General features: G+C 41.9%; 2 protein-coding genes across 2 annotated transcripts in view; both read left to right on the plus strand.

Moving 5' to 3' along the window:
* LOC110952305 (importin-13-like) overlaps nucleotides 1–23151 on the plus strand; it is a 435553-nt gene that overhangs the window by 297071 nt on the left and 115331 nt on the right. The gene's annotated exons all lie outside the window — the stretch shown is intronic.
* The window catches only part of LOC110952309 (leucine-rich repeat-containing protein 52-like), a 29524-nt gene continuing 22258 nt past the window's right edge, over nucleotides 15886–23151 (plus strand). Inside the window, exon 1 of the mRNA XM_022195815.2 lies at nucleotides 15886–17236. Within this exon, the coding sequence (XP_022051507.1) occupies nucleotides 16588–17236 (649 nt within the window). The 5' untranslated portion in view covers nucleotides 15886–16587. The remainder of the gene's footprint in view (nucleotides 17237–23151) is intronic.

Consider the following 23151-nt stretch of genomic DNA (forward strand, 5'->3'; position numbering starts at 1 on the left):
TTGTTTTTTGGTTGATGCTAGAGGTACGGACCCGTTAAGGTCACTGAAGAGCTGGCGCCGGTTAACTACTATTTGCTGCACATTACAGGCAGTTTATATGAATGACTTTGACGGCGAACATTGTATAATTTCACCAAAATACACCGTCTCCTCTCACACTTTAGACAATGTAGTTTTTACGCTTTTAGACGCCGTGTCTAAATTGTTTGAAGTCCAGTTCCTATTAATTAGTTTACCGCGTTCAGTGGTGGAAGCGGCTGACGAACTCCATTGCAAATGTTCCCATTTAATTTCGGATGTCCGTCGGATTACCAGCCAATCACGAAGAGCGTTCATCAGCCGGCTCATTAATATTTATATACGGCTCATTAATATTTATGATAAGGGAAAGTGCCGTATCCGTAGACCACAGGCTACGGGTACGGGTCCGTATCTGTAGACACTACCTTGTTTTTTTCTTAAAAACTCAAAGATTATGCTGACAAAATTCTTCTGTTTCTTAGGATGCGTAAACTAACTGTAAAATGTTTTTTTCACAAAGCTAATCTCAGCTATTTTTCATTAAAAAAAACTTTGTAAAAACACAAGTTTCTTACACAACAGTGACACTACAAACATGATTTTCTTATACAACATGAAATATTGCTGTAGATTAAACAATCAGTAGTATATAAAGTAGGTAAAATTAGTTCACCCTTAACATCTACAGCAAAAAGAAATGCACCATACATATTAATATTGCAGAAATATTAACCTAAAACATCACATGCATCAGTAAAATGCTGATAATGAACATTTTTCCTGTAAAATATGTCGTTTTTACTTTTAAACCATGGCTTAAATCATGCATTACATACTTACAGAAAGTTTCAAATGCAGGACTTTTACATGTAGAGGAGTATTTTCACAGTGCAGTCTCGCTGTTTTCACTTTAGTAAAGGATCCAACCGCTTCTGCTGGTTAAAAAGTTAGAACAGTGGATGATATTTTAGCATTTAAAGCTGAAGTGCTGAAGTTGCATCGTTTCTTCATAGTGTTTCAATAAAATGGAATTTTCTACTACCTGCTACTAGTCACCATTTCCCTCAACAGGAATCAAAGTGAAACTCTTGCAATTATGTAACTTCATTTTTACTTCCTTGTGAACTCATCTTGTCCGTAACACACACTCCCACACTCTACCTTAACATAAGCCTTGACCTTACCCGAACCCGAAACCAATTCTTCGACTTATAATTTAATGATTTAGCTTATGTGGAGGGCTGCACAGGGGCTTGGTGATTAGTCTTGCAGCTAGAAGATCCCCTGTTCGCACCTTCCTGGTGTCTTTCTGCATGGAGTTTGCATGTTCTCCCTGTGCAAATGGGTATTCTGGCTTCCTCCTACAGCTCAAAAACATGCCGAGGTTAATTGATAATTCTAAATTATCTGTCCAGGGTGTCCTCTACTTTCGCCCTAAGTCAGCTGGGATAGACTCCAGCCTTCCCCTAATGAGCCTGATGAGGATAAAGCCATTTATAGGTAATAGATGGATGGATGGAAGTTATGTGGACTTATGTGTCAGGTGAATCCCAGCAATGTGACTCTGTACACAGATTTAAGTCCAGACAACATGAGAACACACACACACACACGCTGCCCTTCGACCTGCTGTCCTATCCATCTGAAGTGTCCAGTCTTTGGCCAGACAAAGCGGCGTGTTGAGGTAAGGTTTTCCGTCAGGCCGCTGATGTCTAGTCTGACCATGCATTATTGAGCAGGTCTTTACAAGTTTTGCAATTACGGAGTCAGACAGTGTCTCTGATGGCACAACAGTCTGAGAAGAGAGAGGCGGCCTACGTGTGTGTCCCCGTGCAAATCCATGTGATCGATGCATTGTGATAGAAATGAACCGGTTGGTGAATTTATTTCAGCTCTCAGATTCATAAGGTTACATTTATATCAATCACATTCACTCTCACTGTTTGTTTTGTTGCTGTTTGGCTTTGTTCATTCTTCATAATTAGCATGGATACTGCTTGAATGAATCATATTAATTTGTAATTGAGATGTGAATTAAGAGTTGCAGGGTGTAGGTGGCTGAGCTGCAGGGTACAGGGCAGGATGAAATGAATAAAGTGAAACTGAAACTCTGCCCAAAACAGCACAGATGCATTTTTACACACATTAATTTGACCACTGAACAGCGGCAGCTTGGTTATATAAAAGAAATAAAGATATAAGGACAGCGACAGACAAAGACAGGTGAAGCAAGGGACGATTTAAATATAAATGGTAATCCTGATGGGGTTTCATTTGAGAGGTAATGAGAGACAGAGATTTGCATTCGTCTGTCGGTTCTGTTGCAGCAGAGTGAAATGCTAGCTGGTGGTTGTGGAGGAGAACAGCTTGTTGAGATTTGATGTCTGGCAGGTTTCTTCTCCCGCCTTGAGATGGAAAACTGATGGAAAATGACACTCGTGGTCTGAGTATGAAGGTGTGTAAATGACAGAAATTGAGCCTGACTGATGTAGAAAGTCAAGAGTGAGCTCAAAACACAGCAGAACGCTTTTACTTTGCTGCATCTCAGAGGGAAATATTATACTTTTTACTGCACTTTATTTGTCTGGCAGCTTTTTCTTCAAACCACTGACAATCATTTATCTCATCATTTGGTGATTTTGAGGTAGAATATTTCTGCTAAACTCAATAATTACATGTATTCACAAGTTAAGAGCATTTTTCTAGATCTTCAGATGCATGAACTAGGAGTAAAATGTATTTTCACAAAGCTAAAAACAATACATTTCACTTAAAACAGTGACACTACACCTAAAATTGATCAAAAATGACACTTGAGGTTTGAGAACTGAACCTGACGGAGTCCAACTGTAGAAAGTCAGGACTGGACCTAAAATACAGCAGGACCAGAGTCTGAGACCAAGTACAAGAGAAATGAAAGAAGTGAGGAGGTATTTTGTGCTGCAGTGAGTCTGATGGATCTTCTCCCTTATTCCACTCTTTCCCTGCATGTAGCTGCATTTCTGCTCTTTAACCCTCCTGTTGTCTTCATTTATGGGCACCAAAACATTTTTGTTTCCTTGTCTGAAAAAACATTCCCAAATTTCTGAAAATTTGCAAAACCTTCAGGAAGAAAATTCCAATAATTCCTTAAAAGTTTCCCTTAAAAGTTTTATTTAAAAAAAATCCCCCAAGTTTGGCAAGAAAATTCTAGTAAATATTTTCAAAACATCTTCCAAAAAATCTTAAAAATTTCAAAAGTGATTACATATCAGAATCAGAATCAGTTTTATTGCCAAGTAGGTTTTTACACTTACAAGGAATTTTCTCTGGTGCTCTTGGTGCAAGTACAGATAAAATAAAATAAAATAGTAAGTAAAGAGATGTAAGAAATATGGTTAAAATAGACAAGGTATGTGCAGTTACTACGCAGTAGTAATTAATATAGTCAACAGAGCTGATTTGCAGTGGTACGGGCAGTGTTTATCAGCGATGCAGCAGAGGGGAAGAAGCTGTTCTTGAGGCGAGAGGTTTTAGTCCTGACGGACCACAGCCTCCTGCCTGAGGGGAGGGGCTCAAAAAGTTTGTGTCCAGGGTGAGAGGGGTCGGCCAAGATCTTGGTTGCACGCCTTAAGAGCCTAGAGGTGTACAGATCCTGGAGGGATGGCAGGTTACATCCGATCACCTTCTCAGCAGAGCGGATGATGCGCTGCAGCCTGCTCTTGTCCCGAGCGGTGGCTGCAGGGTACCAGACGGTGATGGAGGAGGAGAGGATGGACTCTATGATGGCCGTGTAGAAGTGCACCATCATAGTCTTTGGCAGGTTGAACTTCTTCAGCTGTCTCAGGAAGCACATCCTCTGCGGTGCCTTCTTGGTTATGGAGGTGATGTTCATCTCCCACTTCAGGTCCTGGGAGATGTTGGATCCCAAAAAGCGGAAAGACTCCACGGTGAGCACTGTGGAGTCAGAGAGCTTGATGGAAGCAGGGGGGGCTGTGTTCCTCCTGAAGTCCACCACCATCTCCACTGTCTTCTGGGCGTTGAGCTCCAGGTTGTTCCTGCTGCACCAGGTCATCAAGTTGTCTACCTCCAGTCTGTAAGCAGACTCATCCCCATCAGAGATGAGTCCGATATAATATATCAGTAAAACTTCTAATATTTTCTTTAAGAACATTCGCACAAAAAATCAACCAAAATCCAGTGAACGTTGCTGGATTTTGGTTGATTCTTTTAAAGAAACATTTTTTTAGCATTTCTTTTTTTTTTCACCAAAAAAATGTTCAAAAATTTCCCAAAAATGTTGAAAATGTGGACATCAGAAGTTTCACAGTGACAATATTTTTTTTCCACATTTTCAAACTTTAAAGTGAGTCAATTTGACCCGCAGGACAATACGAGCGTTAACTGGATAGAGTCTCACCTTCGTTCGTCAAGAAACGTCCTCACACTTCCCAGCATTTCCCCTCCAGTCCTGCAGGTGTCAGCCTCGGATCAGACGGCTGATTAGAGAATCGTGAAGTCTGTCATGTTGCTCTTAAGCTCCCATAATGTCATTTTACTCATGACCTCATCCTTATCTATACCCCCCCCCATCTTCTTCTCCAATCTGAGGCAGGATCTGATGAAAACAAGAGTCAGATCCACGTGGGCCTCCAGCTCATCATAGCCCAGGGCTGCGTTCAGGAGGGGAGGCCTGGTGACGGGGTACAAGGACAGGCATGAGTCAGAGGCAGTGACTGGCATTTCGTTGCTGGAAATCTCTGTCAAGAGGTCCAGTGATCTGCTCAAGGCGTCCACAATGTGTTTGACCTTTGCGTCTGAGGTTACAGTGTAACACTAACACACATAATTCTCTATCCTACGCTCAGCCTGCATTCATAAAGACTTTTTTTACTCTGTATCACACAGACACCTACAAGAAAAACAACCCCAGGCCAGGCTGTTTTTAAATCAGCGCTAATTTCCTTACAAAACCATAGAAGAAAAACAGCAGCTGTGTGTTGTTTGTGTTTGTGCAAATGAATGTGTGCAGTGGGAGGAGCAGCGATGGAGATAAAGAAAATCAGAGAAGATGTTTGTTGGAGGGGATGCTGATTTGTGTGCTTGTGAGTGTGTGTGAATGGGTTGGGACCAGAGGGCTGTTGTTATGTGAGCACATTAACGCCACTAAAGTGCAGAGAAGCAGTGTGGAGTGGATTAATACGCTCTGCTGATACTGCAGCTCCAACACTCTCAAACTTCTGAGCAGAACGTGACTCAGTGATATTAGTCTATTGCAGATTAGCAGCATAAGAATGTACATGGAAAGAGAAACATCTGGAAGCAGCCTTAATTAATGTTATTGTCAAGAAATCTATTCAAATACCCAATGATAGTAAATTATGAGATTCAACTTCTGCGGACTGCAAATGTTTATATTTCAATCAGATCGTGTTCTTCCATTGTGATGAACCTGGACACTAGTTTATTTTCATTCCTACATATTAAATCCTGATGCTTTACACACTCACCGGTGCAACAATGTGTATTATTCTACAAAAACAATCCTCCTAAAATGCACTATTTCCTCATTTTTATTCCTAAACGCTACACTGTAAAAATCATAAAAGAATTTAGTCAAATCATCTAATTCTCTCTAGTTTATTTAATGTAAATAAATAAGTTGTGCTGTTTTCTGATTAAGTCAATTTAAAATGTTTAATTTTTACTTTCAGAGTGCTCTAGAATCTGAATCAGAAACACATATGAGGAATTTAACCTGGTGTTTCAGCAAATAATAGTTTTACAGATTAAAAATGTGACATTAAAATGTAGATTCAAAATGTGTTGCAGGTCAATAGAATAGAATTTCTTTATTGTCATTGTAAATTTGCAACACAATTAGTTAACTCACAGTAAATACATACAAAAGTGCATACATAGGTGGTAGAAATTGCCACTAAACATTCAGGTCCAGGTTAAGTAGGCAAGTGTAATCAAGGGATTATAGGTCATAAAAACTTACAGAACTTCAACACACAAGTTCTTCTAACTCAGGACATTTGGACTTAAAATGAGTTAAATTAAAGCTGCAAGCAGTGTTGGACGGGTCCTCGCACTCTTGCTCGTCGGTGAATCCAAGCATGTCCACCAGGTGGCACTGTGATTGAGAGTATATTTCAGCCAATGAATGTGATGAGGGCTGCTCAGTGAGTAGTGGTTAGCGCTTTCGCCTTGCAGCAAGAAGATCCCCGGTTCAAATCCCAGCTTGGGCCTGGGATCTTTCTGCATGGAGTTTGCATTTTCTCCCTGTGCATGCGTGGGTTTTCTCCGGGCACTCCGGCTTCCTCCCATAGTCCAAAAATATGCTGAGGTTAATTGAGTACTCTAAACTGCCCATAGGTGTGAATGTGAGTGTGATTGTTTGTCTGTATATGTAGCCCTGCGACAGACTGGCGACCTGTCCAGGGTGTCCCCTGCCTTCGCCCGAGTCAGCTGGGATAGGCTTCAGCACCCCCCGCAACCCTAGTGAGGATAAAGCGGTGTATAGAGGATGGACGGATGGATGTGATGAGGGTTGGGATGTGATCACACGTGTAAAGTTTCAGGCAGATTGGAATATATCTATGTTTAAAACTCCCCAGAGATTCTTCTTTTTTGTAGTTTGAGAAGACAGACACAGTGGAAACTTGCTGTGTCTTTAATACACGTTGAATAAAGTTATGGTTGTTTCTTCTAATCTAAACAGTTCTAACCATAGCAAAGGTTCTCATTGAATTCAGTCCCAACAGTCATAGACTTATAATTTATTTAACAGTAAGTGGGAGCAGCCTCTCACATTCTCTTTGTTCTGGCTCAGGCCAAAAATGGCTTCAAAAGCTGAGGCTGTAAAATCTCAATGCTAAATGAAGAAGGATCTCCTCACATTTATTAAATGTAAAAAGTAAAGCCTGTCTGTAACCGTTCTCTGTGACTCAGTTCAAGTTAATAACTTATTGAAGTTGTTTCATCAGTCATCAACTATGCAAGAAACAATCATTGGTGCAGTTAATGTCACAGATTTTAGAGTTGGACCTAAGCAGAGAGCCACACTATCAAGGCAGAGTGGAATGGAAATGACTTATTGCTAGGGGATGGATAGTGAAGAGGAGTAGGAGTACGGGGAATGGGTGAAGCAGAGTGAGTCCAGGTTGGGGGGGGTTCCGTGGCCAGGGATCGGCGGTCGCCGTGGGTTCCAGGGGGGAACCAGAGTGTGGCAATGATGGTGGTTGGATCCCTGGCGGCCGGAGGCAGGCGAAGGACGGAAATTCGGAGGGGAGGCAGACGCAGGGGGTTTGGAGAGACGTCACACACTGACGATCCGGGGGGCCGTGGTGGTGAATGGGCCAGGTGGCGGCTGACGTCTTGCGGTCTCATGGGAGACGCCGAGGTGGGGTGCTGGATGGATAGAGGAGCAGGTGGGGAGCCAGAGGTGGGTCGGAGCCGGTGAATGGCTGGAGAATCCAGGAAGTGAGCTGAGAGGGGAATCCAAGAATGGAACGAGCCGATCAGGGGATCCAGGAGAAACAGCTCGGTGCTGAATGAGTTCCAAGGGAGAATCAGGGAGGCAGAGCAGATGAGAACCCGGACAGCTGGATCTAAGCAAGACAGAAGACATGAAACGTCAAACTTTTCAAAGAATCTCTGAGTGGCTAGAGAGCGACTAACTGTTAGGTTGAGTTCAACAATCTAGCAGGGTGTGGAAGATTCAGCCGGTCTTTATTGCAGCAGGTGTAATCATGGCGATGAGTTGCAGCTGTCCGGGTCCCATGGTGAGGCTAATTACCTGAGTGGCGGCAGCTGTGAGGCCACCCTCCAGTCAGGTTAAGCGCTGAGGAGAGAGAGCAGAGAGAGAGGGAGAGGAGAGCAAGAGAGGAAGAGAAAAAGGAGATAGGATGGGGTATTTGGGATGCCAGGTAGGAAGGGGTGAGGAGAGGGCCATGACAGTTAAGTTCCATTTTCAAGTCAGGAGAGAGACTAAAGAGGGAAATTTGTGCTTAATTGTGACTCATTTATAAAGCCTCGCTCTGCCTGTATTTTAATGGCTCTTATAAGATAGAGAAATCATCACATCTTTGTCGTTTGTTCGGCTGACAGTCAGCAAAGTTTTGCAAAAACTGTCATTGAAGAATGTCATGAAAGCTGGTGGAGAGATGTAGGATGGGCAAAGGGAGACTTATAAGATATTTGTACAAATGCAGATCTTTTTTTTTTTCCAAGAGTGTTGAGTCAAGGCATTGGCACTGGTGAACATCTGTGCTCTACAAGTGACCTTCTAGCTCTTTAATAAACCAACATCACAAGAGAAAGATTGTTCTTGCATTATCTTGCATTAACTTTAATACATTTGCTCCACTGATGTTCAAGCCCCGCTATTCCTTTGCGGAAGGTCACATCCTGATCCTCCAGATTCTCCTCAACAGCATTCATGACCTCATTATCACTCTGAAAATGGTGACTACACAAGTGGGATATCAGTTTGGGAAGCAGAGGTCAAATTGTGTGTGAGTAAGGATCATGAAGCAGCAATTCAAGGTCCCGTTTGGCTGCTTCTTGCCTCCTCAAGCAACAGCAGCCAGCTCAAAGAATTCCACACCTTTTATCTTTGACTGCTTCAAACATCTAAGTTTTTGTAGACAGTGATGTAAGGCTTCATGGTATACAGATAACCCTCAAAATGGAAGTTACACCTCGTGTTTCTAGGTGAGGCCACAACTTTTTTTGAAATTCTCTCATATGTTCACGTGGTATGGAATCATGTTAATTATATTAAATGACAAGCAAATAGACCACAATGAGTAAAAAAAAAAAAAAAAAGCCCCAAAAAGACAAAACTGATACAAGATGACAGAAGACAAAAATGAGAACAATGAGCAGAAAAGAACAAAAAACAAACACAAAACAAGAAAAGCAAGATGTAAAACGGCTGATCAGATCAGTTTTGAATCCGTCCAGGTGTCACTCTAATAACCAAATCTGTTTTTTGTAAATGTTCTCTGCCACAAAAGGACTGAAACTGTCCCAAAAGACTCAAAACAATCAAAACTACTCAGTAAATGATGAAAAGGACACAAAATAACGAAACGAGACACAAAATGCCAAAAAGTCAAGAAAAACGGGACACAAAACAGAAATAGAGAGATGCTCTGTGTACATCGCTACACACAAAAGCACTTTATGCTGCATTTGACCATTTTCAGAATCCCCCTTATAGTCATCCTGAGTCGTTCTATGACTGTAAATAAAACATAATATACAAATGCTCTGTCTCTTTATGTTTAACTTTCCCCAGAGCTTACACCCACAAATCCCAGCGACCAGAACAGAAGCAGTCAAGATGACGGATAGATGATCACACTCTTTTTTCAGTTACATTAGAATGATGGAGCTGGTTATGTGCTGGGGGGGGGGCCCTTTAGACTTATAGTCTGAAAGATGGTGCGAAGATCGGAGAAGAGTTACGACCAAACAGAGCCACGAGGAGAGAAAGAAGGAGAGGAATTATGACTGCACCCTGAAGAGAAGCATCAGGACAGAGATCAGTACACTCAAGTGTTAGGAGACAGTCAATATTAGGTCCAGTGATGTTGCCGAAGAAAAACTAAAAGATGTGAAATGGATGGGTGTGAAGCAAACATGACTGACACCTCTGAAGGCAGAGGTGCATGGGCCTCCCTTAAGGTCGGGGATCAAACAGGCTGTCTGGCAGTTGACAGCTGACACTGAACACACCCTTATTAAAAAATAAAGACGTTTCACCGGCCAGCTTGGCCCACACACTCCACACATGCACACCGGCACAAAGCCAGGGAGCATCCATGCACACAAGCATGACACGAGCCACAGGATCATACAAAAACAAGACCTCAAATGTCACGTAACCTTGACTTTCTGTAAACTGGCACACACAGATACACATGTACGAGTCCCTCTGGAAGCTGACACCGTTTGGAGCCCTCGGGGAGGAAAGTTACATTAATGATTCTGATCGCCAGGCTTTACCAAGGCAGTTATCTGCGAACACGATCCAGCGGGGCCATTTAGACGGCAAACCCATGACAGAGGGAGCTGACAGGCCGAAAGAAACCGACACTGATCAAATAGGCTCATTTTTCTTCAGGCTGCTCTGTACTCGGTGGAGCTTTACTTCAATGATGGCATATCAGACTGAGGATAGATAACCGCGGCTGACCACAACAGCTCTGAGATGAAAAGCTGTCGGGGTCAGAGCTGTAATATTTTACAGCTTGTTATCCCCGCGAACCCTTAATACTCAGCTGTGTGCTGCTGGACAAGGTTGGCTGTGACTGAGCAGTGAGAACTCACATGTGATTGTTGAAAGGCACAAAGAGGCCGAAATACAGCAACTACAACAACAAAAAAAAACCCACAAAGAATAGATAAAAGTCTACAAAGTAAACTTGATTTTGTGTGGCAGATTTGTGGAAATGTCCTATCTGTGTAAGCATCAAACAATCCTGGATTCATTTATCTTCAAACATAATATTACAGTCCTGACCCCAAGAAGGAAGCCACTTCTAAAGGAATAGTTCAGCATTTAAAAAAAGCTGTTTTGCTCCTTAGTTGCTGTAGAAAAGTCTGGTCAAAGGGTTGTAAGGTCGAGAAAGGTGGTCGGCAGGCAGATTCAGCAGACTGAAGAGAACGCTTTATTAATCCCACAGTGGGGAAAGGGTAGAAATAAACAAAAATACACATAAGTACTCTAAAAATAACATTATTGCACATATAAGTGGTACTGCACAGATTATTTTGATTCACAGAAACACCACTGGAGTATTATTATTGCAGATTCTCTACATAACACAGATTGTACTTCGTGGAAAAATAACAAAATAACATATATAAAGGTGCAAAATATTTATAATTTACAGCACTTCTAAAACCAAATAAATCTTAAAATGACTAGCAAATAATGTACAAGGAAAAATAACCACAAAATGAAGCCACTGCTACTCAAACAATGGCAAATTTTGGAGGCAGAACCACACCCCTCTTCAGGTGGAGGCTCTCTAGCCTTTATATAGGGTGCTCAATTCAGGCCTTCATCACTTCAGCGCTACCATCAGACGGCATGGTGACCTACTCCATAACCCAGATGCAAACAAAACTGCAAACAACATCACTGTAAACACTACAAACACATTAGCCTTTTCTAAATGTCTCCCATAGAGCTAAACATTTGAAGTCACTGCAGATTTATTCCTTTTAATGCACAACAAACATTACTAAAAAGAATAAAAACCCTCCACTTGGTCTGGCCCAACGATGTCCCTCTGACATCACCATAAATTCAGGAAGTGCTGGGCTGGCCGCCTCCCAAACATTAGTCCTGCTTGGTGAGTCAGAACAAAGGAACAAAATAAGGTAAGTGTGAACAAAGGAACAAACAATTGATCTGTAATTCTATACAAGAAAACTGAAACTAATTAATGGCTTTAATCCCTCATATGATGGATGTAAACTGTAACATAGTATCAACGCAAACGAGCAGGATATGCAACAATGTTACACTAGTATGGTTAAATTAGAGCAAAATACCCGCAATGAAAACTGTGTTGTGTAGAATGAAAGTGTTGAAGAAAAATGAGTTTTCACCCATTTTGTCACAGATGCATCAGATAGACATGTTTTAAACCCTTTTCCTGCAGGAGTCACACATTTTGTCTTTAAGTACTGCTTTCATTAGAGTCAATGAACCGTCTGAATCTCATTTTCCTACTTTTTGTGAGATTTACAACGACTGGCGACCTTCACGGCTAAACTGCCAAAAACTGCAGTTCGTCAAACGTCCAAATGAGGTTGGATCCAAAAGTGAGTTCATCTCCACAGGTGCCCACACTAAAAGGTTCAGATTCACAACAGAAATAAACATGTTTGCAGCCTGGTACAAACAACTGTTTTGGTCCCTACAGCTAATGTTCCCTTTCATAGCAACACTACAAGGCATGATTTTATATAAAACTCCCATGTTTTACGTATAAGGCTTAAAGTTGCACATAAACAGTGTGGTTGCTTTCGGTAACGGGTGAATGCAGTCCTCAGACAGTCCATGTCTCAGATGTGTGCATGACCCACCTCACCTTCACATGTGCTTCACCTCTTTGCTCAGATAAGCCAGGAATTAGATGGAGTGAGGTCTTGCCAGGTCACTGATTTTCAAAATCTATCCTCAGGAAACCTGTGGATGACTGCTTTGTTCATTTTTATACACAGTCAACTATTTAGATTTAATGGAATGCTTTGAAATGTTAGGAAATCAACATTGAGGTTTTTTTTAGGGTGCTTCACATGAAACAAATACCTGTTTTAAACAAGAGCAATCCGAGATTTCTGACCTCCGCCAAGGGAAGATGTGGATGGTAAAGTTGGAAAATCTAAATCCAGATCCAGAATCCAGAACCTTATCCGGATCAGCACAAAATTTGAATGGAGTCTTCCCTGGGCCACGATCCACCTCTGGTGAAAATTTCATGAAGATCCGACAAGTAGTTTCGGAGAAATCCTGTCCACAGACACGCGCACAGACAGACAAATAAATAAACGGACCCGATCGCATAACCTCTTTGGCGGAGGTAATAATACACTAAAGATGTATGTAACCCTCATGTTTAGTGCATATATTTGGCAGGTTTTTTTATTTTTTGTTGTTGTGTCTTTTAGCTTGGCAGATGCCCACATTCATATGCCTCCTTCTCAGCTGAATTGCTGCCTCGGTGTTTGTTGCAGTGACTTGTGGCACACAATCAAATGAAGCCATCTTACTTTACTTTTCCAACAATACCAATTACTTGTCTGTTGTTCATTGCAGTGAAAAAGTTGTGGTTTAAAGATAAGTGCAGGTCACAGTCCTGCACTGCCAAAGCAAAGTGGACGCCACCTGGTGTTGCATATTCCCATTAAGAACTAAGCACATGTTTTTCAGTTCAGTATCCCACAATCATGGCTCTGACATCACCAGATTTCCAACAATCAGACAGCTATGAAAACACACCTCATTAAATGGGTAATACATGTTAAAAAAAAAACTCCAACGATTTCATCATACACAACGTATATTTTCCTTCACATAAAAGCTCATTTAAAAATGCCAAACCACGGAAGATCTGGATAATCTGGACTGTTTTGAAACAAAACAAAGCAAGACACATCAGGTTTGTCTAACCCTGATAATGACCAGGATAGGAGCTTAAAAGTAAAGGTGGTGAAATTCCCCTAAAGACAGCCTCAGGGCTCAGAGGGTTCAATAAATAAACCGGATCTAGCATGTTAGAGTGTGAGCTTGAGATGTGCTCACCTTTATGCTGATCTAAGCTGCCTGTAGATTGGTACCCTTCAGACACATGAGTGCATCGATCCTCTGATCTAACGCTCGAAAAGAAAGCCAAGAAACAAATTCCCGAAATGTTGAACTGTGCCTGCAGGAAAACAACATTACAGTGATTCATTTATAGTGAAAGCGTTCAAAGACGAATGACCTCTGTGTGACCTCCACAGGGAAGGAGCCTGAAATCCATCAATTACACAAAAAGTCTACACTGTAAAAGAAATACTTTTTAGAAAACAGCTTTTAACTGTAATGTTTTTCTTTTCTTTTCCTTTACATTTTGCTTTAATTCTACAGATCTGCCTGTTTTGGTGAATTACATTAAATAAGAATAAAGATAAGATCTACTTTATTCATCCCAGAGGAAATTATTTTTTCCAGAGTACAATACAATAAACAGAGGTTAGTGGAATATACACAATAACACAGAGGTTAAAAGTAAAATAGAAATAACAAAGAATACAAAGTACAAAATGTAAAGTTTCTAAAAGTGTTTGTGTGAAGTGTCTTAAGTGTTTAAAGTATCTAAAAATAAGAATAAAAATAAATAATAAAAATAAATTAATAAGTACAAGATGTAAACTGTATAGTAATAATAAGTAAAACTAACACAAAATGAACTGAAAGTAAACGGATGTATTGCACCAGAAATGTTACACTTGACCAATGATATATATACAGTAATTTGTTGTTTTTCAAAGATTGACTGTAAAATGGCAAAATTTTCATTGTAAATAATTATTACCCTACAGATATTTGTTATTTGAAAAAAAAATGTAACATGTTGAAAAAAACTGGGTAAATTGTAAAATAAAGTACATTTTTTTCAGTTTAAATCAAAAATATTTTACAGATGTTTGCTGTTATTTGAAATTTTAAAAAAATATATATTTATATTCCATATTTTTCTTGTATAGTTAAAAATGTAGAAATTATCTTTTAAAACAGGAAAAAGTGTTTATTTACATATAAAAAATCACTTTAGGCTTTCTTTAACAATGTTTGTTTAAAATGTTTTTTTTTACTCTATTTAAATATATTTAATTGTTTTAAATGAGTCTGCTGTTATTTGAAAGGAATGAGTGTGAAAAATAGTAAAAAAAAATTACACATTCTTCCAGTATTCTAAAATTACAGATACAATCTATTAAATCACAGAACAAAATGTATTACTTTACAGTGACTGTGAAAAAACTACAACAGCAAAAAAAGTCTGTAAAAAAGTCTGTATTCTTCTAGACAATAATCTGTTCTTTTGCACTATGTGATGCTAAAATTACACTGTATTTAAATCAGTTAAAATATCATTATTTTCCATATATTTTCTGTTATTTTTATTCACTGTTTTTAATATCTCAGTATTCCAGTATTTCTGATGCTCATGTGGACGTAAACAACTGAATGTGTGGTTTTGCTGAATTCAAACAGAAATCGACTATGCCAAAAAATTAATAAGTGAGCACACACAATCCAATTTGAATGCATTATGTTGTCAACAAGCCGCTGGGGGACAGAATGAGCAGAAATTAGCCACTGGACCACACGAGATAAGGCCGGCTCAATGTGTGCGTGCTGCGTTCAGGCAACCTTATGATTGAGTTGGGTTTTTACACACACAAACAGACACGCACACGCATATTTAAAGGGGTGAGGAAAGGGTGAAGGGGGATGTGATGTGTCCAGCCTTCTCTGGTTTCTGCCTTTGAGCTTCTCTGGCCGGTCAGACGGTTTGTTCTCTGGACGTCTGCTGCTCTCAGGAGGGCAACACCTGGTGATGTCACCATCGCAAATCACCCACATGGCACACACACACACACACACACACACACACACACACACACACACACACACACACACACACACACACACACACACATGTTTGTTTTTCTATACCAGTGGGGACTTACCATTGACTCCCATTCATATCTAACTCCTAACCCTTACCCTAACCTTAACCATCACCAAATCAATGCCTGACCCTAAACAAACGTTTTTGCACTTTTACATTTTTTATTAACAACGATATGGCCAAGAAAACGGTGTTGCCACCCGTGGGGACCTCATTTTAGGTCCCCACCGTAAGACAAGTCCCCACCTTTATAGCAAATAGTCAGGTCAAAGTCCCCACCGGAATAGCAGAAACAAGTACACTCACACACACGTGTGTGTGTCTTGCTATCATTGTGGGGACATACTATTGACTCCCATTCATATCTAACCCCTAACCCTTACCCTAACCCTAACCTTAACCAAACCCTAACCCAAACAATGGCTAACCCTAAAGAAACGTTTTTGCACGATTACTTTTTTCAGTAACAACAACATGGCCAAGAAAACACTGTTTAAACTTGTGGAGACCGAAATGAGGTCCCCACAAGTGACATGGTTTTCGGTTTTCCTACAGTTGTGGGGACATTTGGTCCCCACAATGAAGCAAAAACATGGGCACACACACACACACACACACACACACACACACACACACACACACACACACACACACACACACACACACACACACACACATACGCGCGGGGCTGCAGTGTGAGCGCGCTGATGGAGAGGGGAGGGACGCGCACGGAGCCTCGGCGCAGCGGAGAGCTTCAGTCCCAGCGAGCTGTCTGAGTGGAAGGACGCACTTTCCTCTGCGCTCCTGAAGGAAACAAACGGCTGGACAGTAGCACACATCACCACCCACGCACACTCAGAACACCAACACACAGTAAAGGACACCGTCTGAGGAGATTTGTTGGGGAGTAAAGGATTCTGGGGATTTTTACGCAAGTCATGGCATTTGTTTGGAAACTACTCGCTCTGTTGGAGGCAACTACTTCACAAAGATGAGACTCCCAAGTGCGGATCGACAGCATCCAGCGGTTCTCTGTTCCTCTCAGCTGGGACAAAGTCTGGGAAGCTGCCACGCGTCTCCCCCCACCAACAAAGCCATACGCGTATCTCCGGTCACCTTCTCAAATGATGTCTTGTGGCGACGTGCGCCAGCGTGCGCGTGAGTGACTGACTGGCCGATAGTGTTTCTTTGAGAGAGAGAGGAAAGGAGGCTGGATAGAAACAGCAGCCCGGTTCTCAGGCAGCGACACCCAGACACCCAGAGCAGCCGTCTCTCCTCCCTCCCAGCTCCTCAGACCCATGCAGGATGCCCGGAGAGCGCCGGGGAGCCCTGGTCCAGCTCAGCCCGAGTTCATGACGCTCTGGGCGGCTTCGTCATGCGTCTCTTGCCCGAGCCCAGCGCACAGTCCCTCCGACTCCTCTTCCTCTTTATCTTCGTGATGGGGGTGGCCCCTTCCCCGGCTCTCACAGCCGGCTGCCCGGACAGATGCGTGTGCGACGACCAGCTCGTGGTCCAGTGCGCGGGGCAGGATCTCACCCAGTTCCCCAACGACCTGCCGCTGGCCACCCGGCAGCTCATCATCTCGAACAACCGCATCGGGGACCTGCCGGCGCTGCAGCTCAATTACCTGTCCGATCTGGTCTATCTGGATTGTAGCAACAACTCTCTGACTGAGATCTCCGAGTCCACCTTCGGGAACTTGCGGAAACTCGCCTACCTGGACCTGTCGTTCAACACCCTGCTGCAGATCGAGGACCGGACTTTCGGGCCACTGGCGTCTCTGGTGATGCTCCGGCTGACGGATAACCCGAGTCTGGGGGAGATCCATCCGGACGCTTTCTCGGAGAACATGGCTCTGCAGGTGCTGGATGTGAGTCGGAACAATCTGACGGCCCTGAACATCAGCAGCCTCATCGCTCTGCCGGCTCTGCGCTCTCTGGGGCTCAGCGGAAACCCCTGGAGGTGCGACTGTGACACGGAGGACCTCTGCCTGTGGGTGCAGATAGAGGGGTTCAAGTTCCAAGGTGAGACTGAGGGTGTGAAAGATGCTCAGCACATGGTTTCCAAGCATCTCTTGCACAAACAGGCAAATCTAGGGTGATTTTAACTGGGAAAAATGTTAAAATGTACGTTTTCATCTGACTTTTTAAGGTTTCTGTTTGGGGCAACACAGAAAATGTGAAAAAGCCTTTTGCCCAAATGTGGCTCCACACTGTGTCCCTATTAGACCTCTTTCTGGTGGTCTCTTGGATGATTGGCTCCACTTCCCTGGCAAATTCTGTTTTCCTGTGAAGACCATGAGCCAAAGACGCTCCAAGGTCTCATCATTTGATATTGTCACATCAGCTCATTTAGATAATTCGATTGTGGGCGCTTGGTCAATTTAGAGCCTGATGCTGGACCGCTTATTGCTTTATTTTCTGGATATGAATGCTCGCATATTCCCACGTGCACTCCCCATGTGTGCACAGATGCAGAGGCAGATGCAGTCGCACAGACTTCACAGCTAATGGTTTGACCTCAGAGTCAGAGCAATCTGAAGATTTCCTTCCACTGCAACGCAATCCCTTCAAACCGCCCTTCACATCTCTGTAATATCTCAAGTTTACCCCCCTAACAAGACGGTTACTGTTACCTGGAAAGCAACAGCAAACCTCAGACCCTTAAACTGAGAGGGATTGAATTAGAGTGACCCAAGAAATCGCCTGAGAATGAGACCTGTGACCTTCTCAGAGAGGACAAGCTGAGATGATCTTTGCTGGTAAATGTTAATTGAGCTTAGCTGTAAGCAGGTGAACTGGGTTAGGTTCTGTAACAATGTGGGTGTTGCTGATAATAGCCGCCTTTCAGCCTGTGCTGGTCCCATCGATGCTGCTGCTTTAGTCTATCTGGGTCCTGAAGGCAGAGATAATGCTGAGAGGATGATTGTGTCCTTTTGTACCTCTATTTTGTCTTCACACACACACTTAGACACACACTCGTGCACCTGGGTGTGCTGGCGCCCCCGCTGCCGTATGCTTCGGCCCTTCAGTCCAGATGGTTAATGATGGTACTCAAAAAAAGCTGGACTCCTATGCTGCTGCTAAGGACAGTGAGTACGTGTGTGTGAAGTGTGTGTCTGAAAGTGACTCACCCCGTTTAAGTGTGAGTCAGTGTGAGATCTGGAGGCTGGAGGGGAGACCCTGAGGCCGAGGACCTGTGGGAAACAAGAGTGAGATTAAGGCACTAGGAGGTTGTGAGGAAGGCCACTGAGAGACAGCAGCTCCACCTTCACTTTTACAACTGAAGAACCCTCGAAAAACTACACACGCTCCCACTGCTCATTTCTGCAACAAAATTAGAACAAACACTCCGGCAGAAGAGCTTTTGAATCCGAAGCGACACAATCCAACACCCACAGCTGAGCATCAAAAAACACTCACACCTGCACCGGTTTAAATCAGAGCTCTGAAATAACAGCTATTCGTCATCACGCTGGAGTTTAGAAGTTGGGACCAGTGGAGTTTGGACATAAACAAACCAGACTAACCAGCCAAACCAAGTGAACGGGGTCAAGTGTGCATTTCCGTGGCCGTGAATGCCTCCCTGCTCTGACTGCAGGGCTGTGAGTCAAACGTATGGAGATTCCAGCTGTCTCTATGTCTCAGTGTGAATATGAATCAGGTGCATGCAAGTGTGCATGTTTGTGAACATGACACAGTAACTAATTCATTCATGTTGCTGGAGAGGGTTCTAATTTGTGTATAGACTGACTGAAACATCTGGTTTGGTCTGATGGGTTTTTGTTTAGTCATTTTGCATTTCTGTAACCGGCTTTGCATCTTTTGTTGGTGTATTTGTGTGGTTATTTGTGCTTAAGGAAGTTGCTCAGTTTGTGTTGGGTTTGTGTCACTGAGAAAGGCTGACTTGAGTTCACTCTGGCAGTCAATAAAGTCAAGATCCGGTTTGAGGAAAGCTGTGAGGTTTGCAGCTGCTTTCCAGTCTCATCTGAGAGATGAAGTGTGATAATGCAATGCAAGAAAAAAAAATAACAGCAAAGAAATGGTCAAAAGACATGTTTATTATTGAGTCTGAGGTGGTGGATTGAGCGGTCTAGTCATGTGGTCAACATAAAGAGACAATGCTGGATGTTGCTTTCTGGAGTGATTCCTAACTGGTTTCTGAAAGATTTTCAAGGTTTGAAAAGACAAAAATGTAAAAACCTAAATATGACAAGAAATGCAAGCCCAGGTTAGGAAGCTCCTCTGTTACGGCTGCTAAATTCCCTAAAAGAAAATGAAAATTAAAGGACACAGAGAAAAAAATATTAGTTGAAATTGAATTTACAATGTAAAAGGCCGCAAGTAAAGTTAAAAGACTCACAGTGACAAACTCACACAGAATTATCTAAGTCCACTTACTAAAGCAAAATGTTTGTGGCAGATTTGCAGCAAAGACGTTAGTTTGCCAAAAAAAAAATGCTGTTACAGTTTTGGCTGCGTTGGCTGCTAGTGAGACACTTCAGGAAATATTCTGGCAATAAGTTTATTGAAGAAAGTCTATTTCCACACACACGTTTCACCTCTGCATTGATTTATTGAGTGATGTGTGGGGGGGAAATGTTTTCTTGTGTTCTGTTTTGAATATGTTGGGTTTTGATTCGCCCGCACCACAAATTAAACCGACTAAGTAGTGTGCATGTTGCCTTCTCCTCAATAATGAGACACTGCTGGCAAACATGTTCATCAGTGTTTGGCCACCAAAGTTTTCCAGGACTTTCAATACATTCCTGATAACAAGTTTCCCTTTAGAGGCAAACATGTCAGTCTATATTATTCAATAATTGTATTATAGTTTGACCTTGCATTAATATTGCCAAAAGTTAGCCAGAAACTTACATTTTTAATGACCAGTTCTGTAGTTCCTCTCACTGCTATGTAGCATTTTAGCATCTTTCAGTCCATTATTTTGGTTTTACTGCCTCCAACTTTTGCTTCACTTTCACTGTTGTTTCCAGTATTGTTTCACGAGGCTGTCTGGCAAAAAAAAAGAAGACAAAAATCTTTAGCATATGTACCATACACTATGCATGCTGAGTGCTAAACAACAAAGTTAGCAACAGTGATAGCTAGTAGCGAACAAAGTGACATAGGAGGTTGGTGGAGACCAAATTTGAGATAAAAGAAATATACTGAAATGAGTACTGAACTTGCGTTTTGCATTCATGAACAGACACCTGACTGAATGTTTCTCACCTCTGAATGTGTAAACAAGCAAAATATCCTGTTAGCATGTTAGCGATTGCCACCTAACAAAGCCATAACACGTGTGATTGTTGGTTTGTATGGGCCACATGTCCAGCAGGCAAAAACTGAAAAATGTGTCTTTAAAGAGAAACAGAAAGTCAAGGGGACAAACACAACACCAAATGTATTACCTAAACTTACTTAATCAGTTCTTTTGTTCATTAGGGTGTCCATAGATTTCATGACATCAAAATATTATGCTTCAGTGGAGAAATGTTTATTAGAAAAACATAACTTAATGTTACATTGCAAACAAGCTTTATTACATAATTTGTTGTTGTCAGTACTGCTTCAGGTTTAGAAATGTACTTTTTTGCACTTTACAGTTCTGTTTTTGTGAGTTCTGCTGACTGTCTAATGTGGCCTTTAATTTTAAGGACGTTAAGTGTCAAAGCTTAATGTGATCAAACAGAACTAGCTGAAATAATGTACTGTTTTAAATGAATCTTATTCATCTTTCTGCCTTAGTGATGGCAGTGTAGATTTGTGGATTCTAGTGACTGATTGAAGTACTTTTAAAGCGGTATTTGAATCTTAGCTAAAATAGAAAATCTTTGAGTAGGATCCCAGAGAAAAGAAAAGGGGGAAACAGGAAGTCTAAAGTTTCATTTTACATTTGGGTGAAGCAAATACTTAGGTTGGGAAAAAAATAAAAACTATTTAAGTTGATTAAAATTAAAATTTAGTTGCAGCAATGCTCATTTGAGAGGAATCAAATTATTTAAGTACATCTAACTTTATCCAATGATATTAATATTACTTGTTAACTTGGATGAACTTAATTCGATTCTGTGTTACCGATTAAAGCAACTAATCTAAATTAGTCCAACAATTATTTATGTATTTTTTGCTTATGTCTCGGGCTTGTTTAATTGTAATTGTAATGAGATTACATCATTGAGTACAATATGTTCTATAAGATTTTTAAAAAAATTTTGCTATCTGTGTTCCCATACTGCGTACCAAAAACATACCCATTATCAATTCCCACAACTTGGGGACCAAACCGTCTCTTGTCATAGTGACATTTCATCTTGTTTAACAACCCGTTGTATCACTGTAGGTTGATTCTGACAAGTGCCTCGGATAAAAACACACAATGTAAGTGGCTTGTCCTTCTCAGGGCTGGCAGAGTTTGTGGTGTTATGGCTCCGGTGTTGGGGAAAGTATTTCTGGCCGCTCGTCAGTGCCCTGGACAGCTCACAGGCCCGAGGCAAAGAGCCAAGGCAGGGGGCCACGCATGGGGCAAATGTTAAATATTCATAAAAAGAGAAGGAGAATCACGAGTTCAGCAGGTTCAAAGAAAAGCAAAATGAAAGGAATGACTTTTTCAAACAGTCGGATTTGATTTCTCTTTAATGAAAGTGAATCTTTGATTGAGAGATGAGACACGAGGAACTAGAGTAGCCAAAAGAAAAGAGATAAGACAGGAAGGGCTAGACAAACAGATTAAAATGGATTTGGATAGAGTGAGGGGGAAAAGAAGAAACAGACGGGCTATCTATCGAGGAGTTACCGATCGTCTGTGCCCCAGATCTGTCACTCAAATCCATTAAAACATTTATTATGACAAGGAGGCATCGATTCAATTTAATACAGGTAGATGGTACATTATTTATCAGCTGGAACCATTCCTCCGACCCATCTGGTGCAGGAGAAGCATATCGAATTCAACTGGTGTACTTGTGTAGTGCCGGTCTGTATGTATTTTTATGTCTCTGTGCATTTCGCGGTGTGAAGCTCGGAAACCAAGATTGATGTGATGCCTGTGTGGGCGTGTTTGCGATGTGATCACCTGAGGCACAGATATCTCAGGTGTTTGTGTGTATATAAATGTACTGTACGTGCGTGCGTGCGTGCGTGTGTGTGTGTGTGTGTGTGTGTGTGTGTGTGTGTGTGTGTGTGTGTGTGTGTGTGTGTGTGTGTGTGTGTGTGTGTGTGTGTGTGTGTGTGTGTGTGGCCAACCAATATGCAAGCCAAGAGAATAAAACTGGAAAAGGGAGAAAGCGGAGAGTGTGAAGATGACAGAGCAAAAACTAAAAGAAATAGGATGTCAAAGAGTAGAGGAGTGATAAAAGCTGAAGGGGAGACACGGAGGGAGAATAAATGCAAAGAGTGGGAATGAAAAGTGGTAGGTGATAAAGAGAGCGAGACTGATAAGAAGAACCGATAGAGGAGAGAGAGAGGGAGAGCTGTTGCTATCTGACCTTCACTCTCTCTCTCTCTCTCTCTCTCTCTCTCCACTCATCCTCCGCCAGAGGAAGAAGGGATCATATGGAGAAATGATGGAATGGAGGATGGTGGTAATCTGACTAATGCCGTATTTGAGAGGAGAGGAGTGTGAAGGCGTGTGTTATTCAGCCCTAGTGGATGTGATGGAGAAAAGGTCAGCTATTCTTAGTCTTCGCCAACCCCGGTATGATGCGTTTAGCTGGATAAACAGCGAGATATTGGAGCTTCGCTGGGAGAGGAGGAGCCCCAAAACGCCTTAAATATCAGATTCTTCTGGGAGGTTTGGAGCTCGAAACATGTCTGGTGAAGCAGTTTAGTTGAAATGTTGTTCATTGTGTAACCGTCATTGAGTGCGTGTCTCTGAAATGGAAAATGAACAATAGGAAAACACAAGTCTTTTCTATTAAATTCAAAGTAGTTTC

This window comes from Acanthochromis polyacanthus, chromosome 4 (assembly GCF_021347895.1).
Source record: "Acanthochromis polyacanthus isolate Apoly-LR-REF ecotype Palm Island chromosome 4, KAUST_Apoly_ChrSc, whole genome shotgun sequence".
NCBI lineage: Eukaryota > Metazoa > Chordata > Actinopteri > Pomacentridae > Acanthochromis > Acanthochromis polyacanthus.